Genomic DNA, 20,407 nt, shown 5'->3' on the forward strand with positions numbered 1-20,407 from the left:
TACAGAAGGCTACAACCTTCTCTCATTCTCTAGCTTCTACTGGAAGGGAGCTACAACCCCCTAGCTCTTATACTAGCCGGTCCGTTTACTAGTACGTAGGCGCCAACCTACATAAGGCTCCAACCTTCGCTCGTTTTTCAGCTGCTACTAGAAGGAAACTCCAATCCCCTGACTCTTGTACTAGCCAATCCATTTACTAGTACGTAGGCATTGGCCTACAGAAGGCTCCAACCTTCACTCGTTTTCCAGCTGCTACTGGAATAGAGCTTCAACCCCTTGGCTCTTGCACTGGCCAATATGTTTACTAGTACGTAAGCGCTGGTCTATAGAAGGCTACATCCTTCTCTCTTCCTTGAGAGACCACGTTTAATAAATTTTCAGGCTGGATACACCTGGAACACAACACCACAATCTAAAGGCCTCATTTCATCAATTTTTCATACTGGACACATCAACAACATTGAAGCTCAAAATCAATCACAACTGCAATACAACCATCAAATACATCTACATCAAGCAATCACTGAAACTCAATCATCAATCTTTGAATCAACCAAAACTAAATTAATCAATCACTGACAACCCATCATCACTGAAGCAGATCACAATCAATCAATTTGAACTTTCAGAACACTATCACCAGAACACAAAGCAGAACCCAAAACTTTGCAACAATAACTAGATCCAACTACAACTTCAAATATCATATTTCATAATGTATACGCTACTTGGATGTGACTAACCAGTGTGTATACGCACTTTTACCAAAGCGAACCAACGTATAGATCTGCAAATATTATCTTAAAAACTTCTTAGATATTCCAAACTTCAGTGTTACCCAGATCATAACATTTACAAAGTAAAACATGCGTTAGTATTCATATCTAGACTATCCATGATCAAACCATATAATGATAATTCATTTCAGGCCTTATGATCCCGATCCATCATCCATCATCAACCACATAGGTGCATCCTTAGTTCAGATCAAGAAAAGCATCAGAAACCCATAACCTGCATATTTGATCTAACACTTCATAAGATATTCAATACTTGCACACCTTGGCCTAATGATCTTCTCCTCTTTATATAGTTTTAGGCCTTTCTCAATACCTCGGACCAAAACCACTTAGGACCAATATCTTGGACCAAATACATCGGGCCAAATACCACAGACCAATACCTTGGACCAAAACCTTGATTTTCCATCCCATACGCGTTTTTCCTTTTGTGAAAGTGCGTGTATACATATACGCTCCTTTTGCTCTGTTAACTCGCGTGTATATGCTGCTTGGACAAAGTGAACCAGTGTATACTTCTTAAACCACTCTCTTTCTTCAATCTCTGGAGTCTGATCTGTAATCCTTTGCTGTTAACCTGTTGCACTGTGAACTGTCATCTGTGTGAGTTGCCATCAAGGACAACACTTGTATCATAATGCCAACAACTGCATACTGCTCTGACTCTGAAACATCGTCCTCTGCACTGCTGATGTCTGACATACTGTCCACCAACTACTGCACTATCGCTGACCCTGCCACTGCCAACACTGCATCCATACTGCAACTCCCTCTGAATTTCTGCATTTGTGTTGTTGTTGCCACTGTCACTGCCAATTGTCCCTGCACTGCAAACTACTGCTGCTACTGAAACAAATTTTCTACCATACCCATCTTCTCTCTAAACTGAGTGAACTTATCTCTTCTGAGAGCCTTTGTGAATATATTGGCTACCTGCTCTTAGGTGGGGATATATTGTAGTTGCATTGCCCCACGCTGAACACGATCTCTGATAAATGGACAATGGATATCTATGTGTTTCGACCAATCATGAAATACTGGATTCTCAGAGAGTTTGATACAACTTTGATTATCAGAGTAAACCTCAGTCACTTCCACCATTTTTCTGAACAAGTTCACAAGCAATTTCCTAAGCCATATAGCTTCTCACGTGTTGATTTGGGGTAGCATCGGATGTGCTCTAGCCAAGAAAATTGGTGGAGAGGCTAAAGCACATGAGATCTCTAAGACCCAGAAATGGTTTGGACAGATTCTTTCCGGTTTAGGAGATATTCAAATAATTAATATTTTTAATGGAGTTCCTAAGTCTAAACTTAAGAAAAATAAAATATTAATGGGTATTAATATAAAAATGGGTTAGAAGGTTCCAAATGACATGGATCAAGCCAAATCTAATATTAGCCATTGATTAGAGATGTAATCTCGGCCATTGAAGGACCAACATGAAAAGTATAAGAGGAGGCTTGAGGGTCAATTGGAGAATACACCAGAATGATCAGTCATTCAATTTGCTAGAGCAGGGTTTGCTAAGTAAAGTTGAATCAGTGATCAGTTTGCAGCGAGAGGCAGTGAGTACTGGACAGAGAGGCAGAGATAGTGCTGAGAGACCAGCGCAGAGGCAGAGAAGCAGACGCAGAAGCCAGAGCAGGCCATGCAGACGCTAGCTAGGACAACGCAGAGGCCAGAGGGCCTACGTCATCCACACAGAAGGACGTAGAGACTGCGCAGTGCCTAAGAGGGATGACATAGAGGGGTTTCAGGCTGACACAGAGGCCAAAAGGGCTGACATAGTGCTTTAGTTGTGCTGGAGAGGGTTTTGTGGGGCAGATTTTCTGAATATCTACTTTTGAATAGAGAGGTATTACTGTCGGTTATTTTTCTCTGTCGGGTGAGCCAGTTTGGCACCGAGTTGTACTCAAGGGTAAACTGCATAATAAAATAAACCCTCAGAATTGTTGCACCGGTTTTCCTGCATTGTGTTTTTCTGGGGATGAGTTGTCCAAAAATAACGGTGTCACTTGTGTGTTTGCTATTTCTTTCAGTTGTTGATCTATAGATGGTTGAGGCTGTATTGTGTTTATTTCAATGTTTATATGTTTAAATAACTTGTTTGTAGTTAACAAGTAGGAGAAATAAACCAGAGGAATACGGATAAAATTTCTAATGGGTAAACTTAGAAATTTCAACATGGTATCCAAGGGTGGTTGCAGATCACAGGAGAGCTGAAGGCACCGGCTGAAGGGGAGCATTTCAGCCAGTATCGGGATTGCGCAGAGCCTAGACGCTCGGTCCTTCAGTTGCTGGGGCATAGGAAGTTGTGGGAAGATTGCGGGGAGTGATGTTGGTGGGGTGTTGTGGGTAGAAACAGTGTTGTGAAAAGCGCGATTAAATCGCGCTTTTTTGAAAAAATTACGCTTTTTCCCCGCGCCGATTTAATTGCGCTTTTTACACGAAAAAATCGGCTATTTTTTTTGTCGATTTTTTCCCAAAAAAGCGCGATTTTTTCCGAAAAAAGCTCGGGGTTGCCAGGACGGCACGATTTTATAAAAAAAAAAATTGGTTTTTCATTTGGTCATTTGGGTTTTTTCATGCAATTTGTTTTGAAAGAAACAAATAATTTTTGAGTGGGGCAGCTTAATGATCAAGTCTAGGCCCTAGTATGGATATGCTATTCATGGTAATGTTAAATTCTTAAAGTAAAAGTGATATTCTCCTTAATCTTCATTTTCATCCTTTTACTTAAATTTTTAACATTACCATGAAATGACTCAGGATGTTTGAGAGTGGTTCCATCCTCATTGGATTTCATATGGAGAAAGTAGAATTTTAGATTTCATTTAAAATCCAGCAGACTTATCAGTTTTTCAGGTTTTCAGGATTGGGAGATTGTAATGTTTCCAGGTGACACCACCTGCTCGGGCTACCCCTGCCACAAGTAGAGGACATGGTCTACCTCCTATAGCTCCTACTTCTAGTTCTTCAGCTTCTAGAGCACATCAGACTCCACTGCCATCTCCACCAGCACAGGCACCAGCATCTACATCTAGAGGGAAAGGGAAAGCTGTGGCATTTTCTCGCAAGAGGGGCAGAGGAAATCAATAGGATTAGACCTTTTTTTATTGTATATGACATTATGACATGATGAGATACATTATCATATTTTTTGTTGATATTTTGAGGCTGAGTTGGGACTCAGGAGTCAGGACTTACTATTCAGGACATGATTCAATGTTATGTGTGATTTTAGCGCTAGAAATGATATTAAACATCTTATATATTAGTTTTTCTATCATATTTATGTGTCAATGTATTTATTTTATGTTGTAGATGGTTTAGATATTAAAAAAATTGAAGAAAAATGAAAAAAAAAAGAATATTTTTGTACCAAACGATTTTTTCCCGCTTTTTTCCGCTTTTTCCTAATTTTTCCGATTTTTTCCTATTCGTTCCCCGCGCCGATTTAATCCCGCCCGTGCTTTTCACAACATTGGGTAGAACAGTACCTAACGGGGCAAAACCAAGGTAGAGGGAGTCGCTACCAAGGCAGATTTCTAGCCAAGGAATCTGGATCAGTGTTGTAGGTGCATAGGAGATCGGAGAGGGGCAACTTGATGGTTGGCAAGCAGTTTTCTAAGAGGGAAATCGAGATTCAGAGGGATTCTAGTAGAGAACTTTCAGATAGGAAGTAGCGACTCAGAGGGAGTCGAAGAGAGAACTTCCAGAGGGAAGTAGAGACTCGAAGGAGTCGACAGGAGGAGCAGAGAGATGGCCATGAATGGACTGAGGGATCAAGACAGGTTGGATGAGGCGTCCAACTTTGTGGTCTAGAAGGTCAGGATTCTGTCCATTCTAGATAGACATCACATCAAGGCCTTTGCCTTGAGAACAGTGGCTATCCCAATTGACCCGGCTGATAATGAGAAGTACGAGGAGGCAATGGCCAAGGCGAAATGTATCATCCTTGATGGGGTCAAGGATCATGTGGTCCAACATATTGCCGAGAAGGAGACGACAAAGGAAATGTGCTACGCCTTGAAGAAATTGTACCAGCATACTTCCGTGCAGAGGAAGATGTTACTTGAGAATCAGTTGCGGTCATACCAAATGTAGAACGAGGAGCAGATAGATCACTTCCTTGGGAGATTGGAGATACAGGACCAACTGACTTCCATAGGGGCCACGCCGAATCAGGTGTTTGTTGTAGCATTTTTTGGTTTTGATAAGTTAGAATAAATTAGACAAAAAAAATGAAAATGTATTTACAAAATGTTAAGATAGGATATGGACAAAAAGAATATTGAATAAAAAATGCTAAGAAAATATTTTGATAAATATTTCCATATCAAAGAAAGTGTTAGGGTAGATGCTCTAAAAAATGAAGGCAAAATAAAATGTTAGGTTAGACAGAAAAGAAAAAGAAATAAACTCTGAAAGTGTTGCAAATCTAAATGCCACTACTTTGTTCTAAATTCATTTTCAAAATAATAGTTGTGTGCAGTTTGTTTAGATGCCACATTAGGTTATTTTATCCAATTATACAGTTCCATCATAATTGGATTTGTTTTAAATTAATTCTTATAGGTAGAAAATAAATTGGCTCAACAGTTTAATTTGAGCCAATGGAAGAAATAAGGTATAGAGGTAGATTGTTCATAAAAAGAAAATATTAGGTTGCTAGTTCAAATGCACTCTGGAAGGATAAGTAAAAATGTTAGGAATAGAAGGGTAGGTAGAAATGTGAAAGTTTGAAATGCTGAAATGATTATTTCCTAAGTATCGTATTGCATCGCATTATTCAAAAGGGAATGAACCATTGGGCAGAGGAAAGTGTGATTTCTGAGACCATTGTCAGTCGTTGGATGACTGCTGATTCTTGACTGTAGATCATATTGCATCACATTATTCAAAAGGGAATGAACCATTGGGCAGAGGAAAGTGCGATTTGTGATATCACTGTTAGCCGTCAGATGACTGTTGATTCCTGACCGTAGATCATATCGCATCACATTATTCAAAAGGGAATGAGCCATTGGGCGGAGGAAAGTGCGATTTTCGATATGTTATCACTTCATTCATTAAATCACCCGGACCCGTAGCCGCCGCGTTCGCCTATCATATCACGAACCCACCATTCATTCCTCGCTCATACATGTTAAACTCCCTCCACCTCACCCTCTCGTCCCGAACACTTCTCTGCAATCATATGGCCCACACTTCCTTTCGGCCCTCATTCACCGTCCGAAGTTTATTGGTGGGGGGGGGGGAGCCCGAAATGGGTAGTCTTTAATACCGGCCATATAAACCACGAAAGTGCCTTTTAGTCTTTCAGGACTTAAAATCCCAAAACCACAAACCGCTCCGTCTTACCCCCGAACGTGGTATCCTTCATAGCCGTTACCATCACCCCATGTCACATTCCACTTCATATCTCCCATCCAATCATCGGTAACCTATCTGTTACCCATTCATTTCCGCTCCCATGCATTTATAACCAAATGTCCGTTAATTAACTTGTTGGATAATTAATGAACTTTCAAACGCTCGGCACCACCCTTCCACTCCATTTTTCTCTTTATAAGCACTTTGCCATACATTTCAAAGGTTACACAGTTAACTTCTGCGACCGAGAGTATTCTTCAAAGCTCACCTGCTCAACAGCTCAGCCACTGTCCAACATTCTAGTAGCCACTTGTCCTGTTCGCAAGCACACCTTCCAGGTCCACTTGTCAGTTACCCGTATCCACTCTGTTAATTCATTTTTATCATTCTGTCATTTACAGTCCGCGGTTTCATTTGACAAAATGCCTCCCAAGGGAAAAGCAATTGCAAAAGTTTCAAATCTTCTAATTCAACCACAGATTGATTTCCACCATACTCTATTAGTTGACAAGGATTGCAAAATCATTGAGACTTCTTCTCAATTTGATTTATTTGAAATTTATTGTTGGTGGGAAGAGCAACTAATTGACCAGAGTGATCAAATTGGGCTCTGGAAATCCCAATTACCCCATTATATTTTTCCACAAATACACAGAGCTCTAGTGTTTGTGAGGAAATGCCATGAATCCTATGATCCTAGCCAGAGAGCCATTATCTCACCTACTAGAGAAATCCTCTATCCCATTAACGTTGATTCAAATGAGAAAATGTTGTAGGCCCCTGCCACTACACCAACTCATCCTTTTTTGCATGAAAACCTGGTAGAAGATTATAACAAATTGGACTTTACCAAGAGATCCCAGACCCTGGAACTATTTTTAGCAATTGGTAGTCCTCTGCCAAAGAGAAATCCCCCTTATGATTCATCTATGTTTCCAGACAGAACCAGGCATATCACTACTATCATGTCCTATTTGCTTGGTTATCACTCTGATCAATCTGTCAATGAAGCCATCCTTGGTTTCTTGTCCATGTTTTCTTCTAATTCTAAGCCTACTGTTATTTATGATTTTGGTCATTTCATCGCTGAAGCCTGAAACCATACATGAGTAGTTTGTCAAATTTAACACTGAAGAAGTATTCAAGTATGCTTCAGTACTTGTGTATCTGTCTATATATTTTTAGGGGGACAAATTCATCTTCTGGTCTATCTTCTGGTCTAGGTACTACTTCCCATACATCATTCGTCATGATGGAGTTGTATTCTTCCACCACGACATCCACCCATACTTGGTGTTGAACAACTTCCTGAAAGCTAGAGGGTTCTTCAACCTGAGCTACCAATGCCTGGTATCTGTTAGGTTGTTTATGCTGCCTTTTCTCGGTTCTAGGAGCTCCAACAAACTCCTCTGCGTCCCTCAGTGTCTGTAGTACTTCTCTACTGGTTCTACCACTAGGGGTGGGAGACTCAACCAACTCCTCCTCTTGATCCCGTCGTTCCATCTGCATTTCCTCCTTCTAAGGAGATACTGGTATTGGCCACTGTACTCGATCCAGGTGTTTGTCCTCTTGCCTGTCCTCCTTGCTACCCCTGCTGCTCTTGGACTAATGGAACATCTTCTGACTGATCTTTTGCAGGGATCTCACAAGATTTCCTGAAAGCTCTGTCCTCCATGAACTTTTCATCCCGTCTCACTACAATCTTCCTACTGCTAGGAATGTAGATTTTGTATGCCTTTGAGGCCTCGTTGTATCTTACGAGTTACCTCTTTTCTGTAGTCTGATCCAGTTTACTGCACTTCTCGTCTGGAATGTGACAATAAGCCACGCTTCTGAATATCCTGAGATGACTGACTTTCGACTTCTTCCCTGTGAAGACTCCTTTGAGTGTTTTCTTCCCCAATGCTCCCTGAGGAGTTCTATTCTGGATATACACTGTTGTGTTGCAAGCTTCTGCCCATAGATACCTAGGTAGATCATGATCATACAACATAGCTTTGGCTGCCCCAACAGTATTTCTGTTTTTTTGTTCTGCTACTCCATTCTGCCCTGGATTATATGGAGTTGTCCACTCTCTTTTGATCCCCTTCTTTGCGCAGAAATTTGTGAAGTCTTTGTCCGTATATTTTCCACCATTATTGAACACAATACCTTTATCTTTTTCCCTGTCATATTTTCAACAAGAGCTTTAAACTCTCAGGCACGATCAAAGACCTCGTCCTTGGTCTTTAAAAAATAGATCCAGGATTTTCTGGAGTGATCATCGATAAAGGTGATGAAGTACTCACCACCAATAAGATCTCTTGTGGACAGAGGACCATAGATATCTGTGTGTATTAATCATAATACACATTCTGCTCTATTGTTACTTTTGGGAAAAGTTGCTTTAGTGTACTTCCCTGGTACACATCCTCTGCATAAGTCATCATGTTCACTACTAAGGACTGATACTCTTGTAACAGTCTCTCTGAGCATCCTCCGTGCTCCATGGTGTAAATGCCCCATTCGCTTGTGCCATAATTCATTTCGCTTCTTCTCACCATTATAGTTGTTGCACCACCTTCAAACATATGATCATGACAGATGAGCGAGGGTGCATAATAGTTGGCTCAAGTGGTGGAGATGGTGGCACATCGAGCTATTTGGGGGTTGCAAGGGGCTACTGGCTGCAGGCTGAAGACAATTTAGGAGAAAAAATTCTCCTATGGGTGTCACCCACAGGTGGTGGGTAACAAAGCCCACAAGAAGCAAAGGGAAACCAACTATAAATAAGAGATGAGACTCTCATTTTGGGGCTTTTGACAATTTTACTTCTGAACTAAATTGTTTACTTGAGCTGATCAGCCGGGTGAACACAGTGATGCTTAGCACAATGAGATTTTTGGGCAGAGATCTCAGCTCTTACTTCGGTGGACTTCGAATGGTACCCTAGGGGAGTCATTGGACACCTTTAGAGATACTCTAAAGCAGGGAAAGGGAAGGGATGTTGGAGGAGAATTTGAACCACTAGAGGGAGACAGCTGGGGAGCAGATCCATTGCCGGGAATTTCAGGGTTGAATTGGAGTAATATTTGCAGGAGATTTTGTGTGGTTTGGAGGCCAGTTAGTGAGGGATATTTCTGGGCCAAACAATTGCTTCCTAAGGCCTGCACAATTTTCTGGCAATGGCACAAGTGTGTTCAAAAGGGGCAGCATAATTTGGGGCTTAGTGGCTGAAGGAATTGAGGAGGAATTTGAGGGGAATTTTGCAGGCGATTTTGGGGATTTTCCTGAGAGATTGGAGGAGTACTCAGCAGAGCATTTTAAGCAGTGCGTTCAGCCAGTGGGACTGGAAACTGGCACTTTTGTGGGTTTTTCGGTGGCTGGGTTTGGAAACAATTCCTTTCTGGGTCCCGTGGAGAAAAATTAGGAATGGCACCAACTGCATTTTCAGAGGATTCTGAGCATAGTAGTGACAAATATCACCACTTTCTTCCAGTAGCAGGACCAGGAATTTACTGGGTCTGCACAAAGATTAATTGGGCTGATTTTTCCAGCACTTGGGCGTGACTTCTCAACCTGGGTTTTGCTTGCTTGCTTAGCAAGCCCATGTTCCTCTTTCTCTCTCTATATTGTACTTGTTCAGCTCAGAATTTAATATATGAAGACCCAGTTTTGGTGCCAATATATGTGTGTGATATTTCTGTATGTTTGCAATTTTTGGGTGTTGTTCATGAGCATGTTTTTGTGCTATTCACTGTTAATTTCCGATTAGGAATATTGCACAAGCATAAACACCCGATTACAAATGAATAAAGTACCTTTTGATTAGAAGCCTGCCTTCATCCATGTGCTCTTGCTGGATGGGTGAGAAACTATATGACTGATGTAGGTGGTGTAGATAAAATAGCACGTTTTCAAGCTAGTGGTGGTTGTCAAGGGTTGCATGGCTGGCCGGCTGGATGCAAAGAATGCTAGAAATTTTTTCTCCATAAGGTCACCCACTTTGGTGGGTAACAAGTCCATTTCCCTTAGTGGATTTGACATTGATCTCAACTTCCTTCCATCACCTCTTTTAAAATCCTAAAAACCTTAAAACACTGTTTCATCTTTTACTGAAGCTACTCCCATTTCACCTTCTGCCGCATTGATTAGCCATAGTAATACTACTGTGGATAACCCCCTTGAGGTTGGTTAGGTGACAATGAGGACTGTTTTAATAGTTCCCCCTTGAGTTGTACCTTTTAGCTTAGGGATTTACTGTTAAATACACTTTGGTAGGTAACAAGTAGAATCGGTTTATTTATGTATTACAACCCCAGTTGAATTTTCTACTTGGTATGATTATGTATGTTTTACGTCTCTACCGGCCTGGCCTTCATTTTTTACTCGTAAACTTGATAATTATAAAAGTTGATGCATAGTGCCCTTATATTATATTATATTTAAGCAAGAAAATTCAGTTAGTTATAGAAATTAGCCAATCATGATGGACATTGTTGAACAATTTTCAACCATTTTGGTTTCATATGCAAAAGTGATAGTGGTATATTCTGTGTCAACTTGAATATGACTGAAGGCACATGGCTTCTATTTTCATAGATGTGCCTAGTTTGTTGATGGTTGCTCCTACCTGGCAGGTTGAATATGGACTAAAAAAAGGGACAACAGATAATTCTTATATCATCAAAGGGCCAACAGAAATGGCATTGATAGATGTACCAGATCAAGCTTTCACAAAAGAATATGTTAGAATTCTTATGAGCACAGAGGATGTTCATTTGCTGAAATCCCTTATTATTGGACACCTGAGTCCTAAGCGGATAGACAGTGTGATTGCTATTGGCAAATCGCTGGCACATAAATGTATGTTGTAACATGCTTTGATTGATTTAAATTCAAAAGGTATGGTGGTTTAAGAATAAGAGACGCCTAACTCCTCATTTTCACTTTCCTTACATAGGAAACAGAAGCAAAAGCATCAGATTTTTTTGGAATTCCCACATCGTCACATAATTCCCTGTAATATTGTTTTTGTTTCTAATTTTGGTGTCTTGAGTCCTGCTTACTTTCACTCAATGTTAAGGAGCCTAAAGAAGAAAAACTGAGTGAAAATAATTCTCTTCATTAAAGATCTAATTAAAAAACTCATTTGGTTCCAAAGATGGTCTCCTATTTCAGCAAAGAACTTTTCTTGCCAATAGAAAGATATAATGAAAGCATGCAATTGCTATAAGGTATAAATTCAACAAAGTTGGTATATATATGTTAGTAACAGAGTCAACACTTCTGATGACCTGTCACACATTTCCTATTATTTTCAGAAGCATGTGATAACAGATAGCAAACACAATAAAAGATGCCTATTTGCGACTGATAAGGCTACCCTGCTACCGTAGTCTCCACTTTAACTGATCAGTGAGATCACAAGCAAACCCATGCTCAACTTGCCCCAATAACACGACACATGATAATATGCAGACTACTTCCAAGGAAATAGCACCATGAACTCACCAAAAGATGACGGAAGAATAATGCATGCCAAACTGAGCTAATTAAACATGAAACAGAACTAAAAGGTTACTAGGATTGCTTTTGATTTTTACTCCTTTGTGAAATAGGCTACCCAGCTTGTGCTGGCTGGCTGTACACTGGGCAGTAATCATAGTTCCCAGCTAATTTTAGAGAGTGCCATATGCACTTAGTGCCAGATGGTTAATTTACTTCCTCCTTTACTAATAGATTTCAAAGTTTTCTTTCATATCTTATTGAAATAGAGGTTAAAATGGTCATATTTGTACTATAGCTTAACTTAGGAAATTAAGTTAGGAGTACATTATATCAGTGTTGTGAAAATCGCGATAATATCGCGATAAAATGAAATAATCGCGATTTTTTCGCTGTCCCGATAAAATCGCGATAACTATACGAAATTATCACCGGAAATTTTTTTTAGCCGATTTTTATGAAATTATCGCGATAAATTTGAATTTATCGTGATAACAATCGAAATTATCGTGGGGGTCTCCGACAGCGAGGTTTTATAATGTTTTTTTTGGTTTTTTAAGGGATGCTAAATGTTTGAAATGCAATTTTTTTTTGAAAGAAACAAATAATTTTTGAGTGGGGCAGCTTAATGATAAAGTCTAGGCCCTAGTATTGATATGCTATTCATGGTAATGTTAAATTCTTAAAGTAAAAGGATGAAAAACATCATTTTACTTAAATTTTTAACATTACCATGAAATGACTCAGGGTGTTTGAGAGTGGTTCCAACTTCCAGCCTCATTGGATTTCATATGGAGAAAGTAGAATTTTAGATTTCATTCAAAATCCAACAGACTTATCAGTTTTTCAGGATTTCAGGATTGGGAGATTGTAATGTTTCCAGGTGACACCACCTACCCGGGCTACCCCTGCCACCAGTAGAGGACGTGGTCTACCTCCTATAGCTCCTACTTCTAGTTCTCCAACTTCTAGAGCATAGCAGACTCCACTGCCAACTCCACCAGCACCAGCATCTACATTTAGAGGGAAAGGGAAAGCTGTGGCATTTTCTCGCAAGAGGGACAGAGGAAATCAATAGGATTAGCCTTTAGTTATTTTCTTCATTTTATTGTATATGACATTATGACATGATGAGATACATTATCATATTTTTTGTTGATATTTTGAGGCTAAGTTGGGACTCAAGAGTCAGGACTTACTATTTAGGGCATGTTTCAATGTTATGCGTGATTTTAGCACTAGAAATGATATTAAACATCTTATATATTAGTTCTTTTATCATTTTTATGTGTAAATGTATTTATTTTATGTTGTAGATGGTTTAGATATTAAAAAAATTGAAAAAAATTGATTTTTTTTGCGCCAAACGATTATTTCCCGATAATTTCCCAATAATTCCGATTTTTTCCTCATGCCGATATTATCCCGATAACGATTAATGCAACATTGCATTATATCATAAATTAACGTAGTTAGGTTATAATCACTTAATTTGAATTAACTCATATGCTAGTGCTTACATGCTTTAGGGGTTATGTAACTTATGTCTACTTTAGTGTAACAATGTTATGCAACAAGATGTATAATTTTATTAATGTCTTCGGATGACTTCATGCATGTTTGACACACAACCTATGCATAAGTTCCTGTCTGAGCTACAAACATCAACAATCCCTCTTAGCGAGGAAGGAAATATGCAACAATCTAATTTTGTCTCTGAAGACCTCAAACTTCTTTGGCTAAGGGCTTGGTCAGAATATTTGCAACCTGTTAATATGTGGAGATACACTGGAGCTTCACTACAACCTTTTAAATCCTGTCTTGAATAAAGTGGTACCTGATCTCTAAGTTCATGAAACACTGGATTCTCAAGAGAGTTTATTACAAGTTTGATTATCACAATAGATCAACATAGGATCCAAATCCTTATCAAACAACCTTGCAATCAACTTGTGAAGCCATATGGCATCATGTGCTTAGGAACCACAATATCATCGCTAATCCCAAACTAAAGCAACACCTTGAGGTTCTCTTCTTGTCTATTGCACTACCTACCAATGTGAGTTTGTATACTCCTACAACTTTACTTCACCATCTCCAAGATACCTCAGATCATATTCCACTTTCTTCTAACCTCGAATGGTAGGAGTATCCCTTGCTCATGCATTCCACCCACCCCCCGGATCATACAGTTGGACCCTCGATAATTCTAGAGGACTTTGATAGCAAGCCAGTACCTTGTTAACTCCATTTTCTCTTGACCATTTGACTCAGGAGACTTTCACATCATTGGCCTCATCATCCGTTCCCCCTCTCTCACTCTCTCTCTCTCCCTTGATAGGCTCTTGAGTTGTCCAAATTCACTTAGTATTTCGTAACACCGTACCTTTGTTTTTGCTTTCATCCACTAGTAGTAAGCTAAAATATATTCCTTAGAGTGAGCTTCTATATATGCATATTTGAAAGACAAAGAAAAGGTTAGATAGTATTCTTTCAAAGCAAATTGTAGTAGTGTACACTGTGACCACATATATTGCATGGGTTGTACATGTGATTCTTGATTGCACAAGTGATATTTTTTTGTAGGTTGGAACCATGGTTCTAGCCTTTGAAAGGTTGGGATGTTGGTGGAAGGCTTCTTCATTTGTGCACCCTAGGGATCTTTGGTTGGGAGAATCTCAATTCTCCTTGGTTGGATGGTCGTTGTTCTTGTTACCCACCAAAATCAATAACCCCATAGGAGGAAATTTTTCTACTACATTTGCCATCTAGCCACCCAGTGAAACAACCAACAGTCCCTAGCAGCCAGCATTAGATGATATGTCATGTGCCTCTGCCATTTGCATTAGCCATGTGCCTCTCACCATTCGACGTTAACACTTGGATGATGGTGGTTTGCTATTCAAAAGGTACTTTGATAATTTTGTAATCAGGTACTTATACTTGTTTGTTTTGGGCATTTAGTGTGGATAACAGGGTGATCTAGAAGAATGACAAATCTTGACCTCAATTTTGTTCTCTCATCTTACCAGGGGGGTTAATTTTTAGTCTTAGTCCAATGGGACCTCCCTTAAGGCCTTTGGTTTATAGGAGGGGAACTACTTGGAAAGTTGTGATTGAGATAACGTGTTCCATTCTCCCTTGTACCATACTTAAAAATTTCTGTGACACATTACAAGCTCCATACCTCACCTCCATTCTCCGGGTTCAATCTGTCATTGGTTCCTTGGGATTTGGCACTCATATGTTCACATACCTTGAGTAGGGCCCAAAAACTTTTCCCTAGGAGGTTGATATAGCTAAAGGGAAAAAAGGAGCATATCATGGCTACAATGAAACAAAAGAAAGAAAATCAAAATGAAAAATATGGCCGAGACATAAAAATTAGCACGTGAGCAAAAGCTTAGCATGAGATCTACCTCCTCATATGGCCATCACTCAGTCCCTGAGCACATGATGCTCCATAACCTTAAAGAAAAGGAACCCTTGCATGTCCAACCCCGATGAGCAATAAATTGAATCATCTTAAAGGGGTAATAAAACTACTAGATCATAAAAACCCAGTGTTGTGAAATCGCGCTTTTTTGAAAAAATCGCGCTTTTTTTCCCGCGCCGATTTAATCGCGCTTTTTACACGAAAAAATCGGCTATTTTTTTGCCGATTTTTCCGAAAAAAAGAAGAAGAAAAAAACGCGATTTTTTCCAAAAAAAGCTCGGGGTTGCCAGGACAGCACAATTTTATAATTTTTTTTTTTGGTTTTTCATTTGGTCATTTGGGTTTTTTCATGCAATTTCTTTCTTTCCAGATGCACCCAATTTATTCCTTTTCTCTTTTGGCACATGAAAATATATAGGACTTCCAAAAATTCTAAAATGAGATATGTCAGGTTTCTTACCAGTGAACAACTCTTCGGGAGTCTTGGAACCCAATGCTTAATGAGGGCATTGATTTTGAACATATACAGTGGTATTCGTAGCTTCGGCCCATAGAAACTTCGAAAGCCTTTGATCATGGAGCACAGCACGGACAACTTCCACAATTGTATGATTCTTCCTGTCCGCCACACCATTCTGCTCATGAGTATAAGGTGTTGTAGTCTCCCTCTTAAATTTAATGCCAGCGTCTTTACAAAAGTCATGGAACTCATTGGATTCATACTTAGTCCCATTATCAGTCCTTAAGATCTTGACCTTCTTTTCGGTTTGATTCTCGATCAAGGCTTTGAAGTGACGAAACCAGGAGAACACTTCATCCTTCTTTTTCAAAAGGTATATCCAAGTCTTGCGCGAATAATCATCAGTAAAAGTGAGGTAATATAAATATCCTCCCAAGGAGTTCACAAGCATCATACGAGATATATCTGAGTGAATCAACTGTAATATATCAGAGGTCTTGCTATGGCTTGAGGGAAATGGTCCCCTTTTGAACTTTCCTTCGGCACATCCCAGACATACACCTTCTTGCTCTACTTTGAACTCAGGCATCCCTGTCACCATTTGTCTCACATTGGGTAGAGCTTTATAATGAAGGTGAGTAAACCTTCGATGCCATAGTTCGGACTAAAGAGATGTGTCACAAGACATGACACTTAGCGAACTTCCTCCGACCTGATATAATGAATCGACTCAAAACCCAAGAGTGAAAGCATCTTTCAAATTCTTTTTCCATACAAGTACCTTGCCATCGATAAAGGCCACCTTGTAGCCTTTGTCTTCCCTTCTCGAAATGGACACAAGGCTCTTTTTGAGATCAAGTACATATAGGACTTCTTGCAAATGAATTGTATTACCCTGATTCAATTGAAGAGTGACATTCCCTACGCTTTTCACGGGATAGTTGCAGTTGTCCCCAAGAACAATTTCCAGGTTGGTCTCCTTCTCTATCAAATTAGAGAGAGCTTCTTTGTAACTAGTGAAGTGCCTTGAAGCACCACTATCAATAAGCCAATTTCCTAACGAGTCTGGGGGGGGGGTAGTAGTAGAGAGGGTCGTTGGTAGATAATATTCATCTTGCTTATTGTTAACAACATTAGATTCATAGTTGGAGTTTCTTGCCTTCTTGGAGGGTTGGCCACTTGATTTCCGACATTCCTCTTTTCTTTGCCATTGAACTTGCCATTCTTTTGATTGCCTCAGGAGTGATTTTGATCATCGTCATGATGTGAGTTCTTTTTCAGGGCACTCCCTCACATAGTGGCCCATTTTGTTGCAATTGCAACATCTTCCTTTTCTTCCACCCTTCGGTCCTGCCTTTCCTTTAGATTTAGCCCCGGAATTGTTTCTCCTTTTAGCATGAGAGGAGAATACAACAGGATTGCCTCTAAGTGCAGGCATTTCCTGCTCTTCCATCCTAGTTTCTTCTTGAATGCATCTTGTCATCAATTCCTCAAATCCTGGGATTACATTATTGTTGAGAAGAGTGGTTCTGAGTATATACCATTCAGATGGGAGTCCTCCGAGAGTTGTGATGGTCATTTCCCTGTTAGGAACGACTTCCCCAATTGATAAGGGATCATTCTTGATCTCGGTGATCCTTAAGAAGTATGCTTGCATACTCTCATCTTTGCCCTTCTTAATTTCCTTCAGCTTATTTCTAAGGAACAAAACTTGATTTGCATCATTAACATTAAATAAGCTTACTAGTCTATCGTAGATTTCCTTGGAGGTGGTCAGCTTGGAAACATAGGCCACCAGGTGCTTGTCGATAGAGTCCCGGATGATATTATTTGCTTTGACTTCTCCCCTAGTCCACTTGTTCCTAGCACCAATAGATGCATTTGATGAAGGCTCAACGATTCTGCCTCTCACATGGTCCAACACTTCCTACTCTTCTAATGTCAGGTCGAGAGACATCTTCCATCTGTGATAGTCAAACTTCTCACGGAGCTTGTTTTCAGCTAGGCAGTGTTATGAGGACCCCAGGAAGTCTTTGAGATTGCTTCAACAGCCTTCGGTGATTGCTCTTGCTCTTGCTTGGGCTTTGTCTTCACCTCAGCTTTGATACCATCTTAATTTATGGTATGTTCTATGCTTAGAGAAGTTTACTTCAATTATTCTTATTAGCCATTGTTTAGCAATTACATAAACATAAAGTTAAATGCTAATAGAACATTAATAGATCGACAGAAAACAAGCCAAGACAAGAGACACAAGATGTGGCGGCTAGCCAGGGACAAACCCCAATGCGGAGAAACCCTTTGATCAATTCTTCTTTAATCTTCGATAGTTCAACAGAGAGAAATAGTACAATTTAGAAATCTGTAATTTTATAACAGCAGTAGCAAACTCTAAATCAGCAAAGTCAAACAGCCCCTGATTGACTTCTAGTCAACCTTGAAGAACTTGGTCTTCAACAGCAAACTTCGGTAGCCCAAAACAACTCTTGGTCAATGGTCAAAACAACAGTCAAAGATTAGCAGAGTGCGATCAGCCCTAACCAATCAGCGTTGGTCAACGTTTTGGTCAATGCTGGTTAATGCAACACCCAAATAGCATGCGCAGATCAACGCTTGGTCAACACTTCACAAAACAGCCCAACACTTGGTCAACGCAACCCTAGAAAAATCAACACTGCCCTAAAATTAGTGAATGCTGCCCTAAACAGAAAATGTGTCCTTCTTACACGTGTGAGAGAAGCTGCTCCTTCGCTGGCCCAATGAGATGAGGAGAGAGAAGATGAGTTGATAATGACTCAACCTCACTTGTACTTATATGATGTGCTAGGCATGTGTGTCAGACATTTAGCTACTGGCCAACCATGACAAATTGTCAAGTAAATACAAATAAATTCATACTCCATAAATACTTCTCGGAATTGGACGATCGTTGGATCAATCCTACACCTCTCGATGAGAGGAATCAAGGAAAAATATCAGCTGCCATAAAAAAGATGACCCACATTGGGTTTGGCCCTAGTTGCCAATTTTAGCAAATTCTCATAGTAGATTCTCCACAAAATTTGATGCCCTAGTTGTTGCATCAAGAGGGAACCCTAAGTGCTAATCCTTCCAACTTGAGGACTCTTTGAAGGTTCGTGCTTCAGTGCTTGTTAAAGTATGTCATTCATAACTTCTCTCTTGACTACCCTGACCTTGGATGAACTCTTATGTCGTCAAATATTTCAATCGTAGGTCTTGTGCAATCTTTTATTCAAGGGATTTTTCGTAGAAAGCCATAATAGCTTCTCTCAAAGCTCACACATTAATTAACTCTTTCCATTGAATGAGCCACCTTTCCTCGCTTCAAATCCATCATAGAGAAATCTATCACAAGTAAGGGTTACTGGGACTCCTCCCATTGGTGAAAATCTGAGAAGAGAAGGGGGCTTATGTTGTGGTGATAATGGGCTTCCACCCTAGGGTGTTATTGTGCCCTCTAGCTTTTGCTTATTCACAAGACCTGCTAGTTTGTGCAGCAACAGGTCTTATTATTTCATTCTTGTGAAGGATCTATCTTATTGATATCATTGCTTATCTATTTTGTTTTACATGTTCATGGTCATATCATCTACTTGTTGAAGTACTTGCATGCTTAATTTGATGGTTGATGTGTCTTTTGATTAACTAATCCTTTCATCTCCTAGAACCTGTTTAGTGTTACCAAACAAGCCTTAGATAATCTTTAGGAACTACCCCCCTTGGCTACATCTAGGAGAGAATTGGGTGACAGCCCAGTTACCACTCAAACTGGCAGGGGGCCTAAAAGGGGATCCTTAAAGGGAAAATGCTAGGCCAAGGGCAACAAATGGAGACTTAGCCCATTGTCACCTCAGCTAAGGCTCCCTTCTATTTATAGACTTTCATTGATGGGAGGAGACCCGGTATGTATGGAGTCACCAATGAAGGATAAGTCAATGAATGGATATGAGTGACCCAAATAAACCCTTTCCTAGAAGAGTTTGAAGTATCGAGCGTGCTTGCTTTCTAAGCAAGGTAATATGTATTCTAGGGAAAGGAAGAGAGGATTTGAGGGTTAGGTTTATGGAATAAGACTTGTGACGATAAGATAAGATAAGATAAGATAAGATAATTTTATTAATGTCCAACAAATGACCATAATAGGTCAACGGGACTGTCGGTTACAATGCTTACATCACGCCAAGCCGATGGACCAAACGGTCCTCTTTAACATTTCTTTTAAAAAGCAGAAAATACATCTATAATCTAAGTAAATTTAAATGTAGAAGCTAGAAGCTCTTGGCTTCGAAACAAAGCACTGCGATGAAGCAGAGAAGGAGAAGAAGAAGAGGAAGGGGGGAAGGAGTCTCCTGTCTAGTTCCTACTCCTAACATCTGAGGTCGAGAGAAGAAAACTGAGAGAAGCTTTTCAAAGTCTGTTATCCTGTGGGCATACTGGGCTATCGCTGATGTCGCCTGGAGGTTCTAGGGCACCTCCCACGGGTGGATCTAATCCTGGAGCACTGGTGCAATCTGGTGGGTCGCCCTCCCCAGGACCGCACTGATCTAGTCTCAGTGTCTGTTGGTCAGTAAATGGTTCTTTTGGTGCCCCGCACTGATGGTAGCATCCTAAAGAAGTTTGTGATCTTTTGCGTGGTGTCCGATTTGGTGGGGGGCTGAAGAAAACGGGCCCAAAATCTGAAGGCCTCCTAGAGATAAAGTACAAGGCATCTCAGATCAACATATCTGAGGAAGCTGGTCAAAGTCTGAGAAAACCTGAAGAGACAATGGAAACGACCTTCAATCTCGTAGTAAGCAGGCAATCCGAAGATGAAGTGTCTCTGTC

General features: G+C 40.1%; 1 protein-coding gene across 1 annotated transcript in view; it reads left to right on the forward strand.

The window, feature by feature from the left end:
* LOC149211252 (uncharacterized) overlaps positions 1 to 20,407 on the forward strand; it is a 277,136-nt gene that overhangs the window by 115,375 nt on the left and 141,354 nt on the right. The window contains exon 4 of the mRNA XM_089396978.1: positions 10,799 to 11,024. Within this exon, the coding sequence (XP_089253104.1) occupies positions 10,799 to 11,024 (226 nt within the window). The remainder of the gene's footprint in view (positions 1 to 10,798; positions 11,025 to 20,407) is intronic.

Source organism: Pinus tabuliformis, chromosome 1_2, assembly GCF_031772625.1.
Source record: "Pinus tabuliformis cultivar Carrire ecotype Pingquan chromosome 1_2, CPIR1, whole genome shotgun sequence".
NCBI lineage: Eukaryota > Viridiplantae > Streptophyta > Pinopsida > Pinales > Pinaceae > Pinus > Pinus tabuliformis.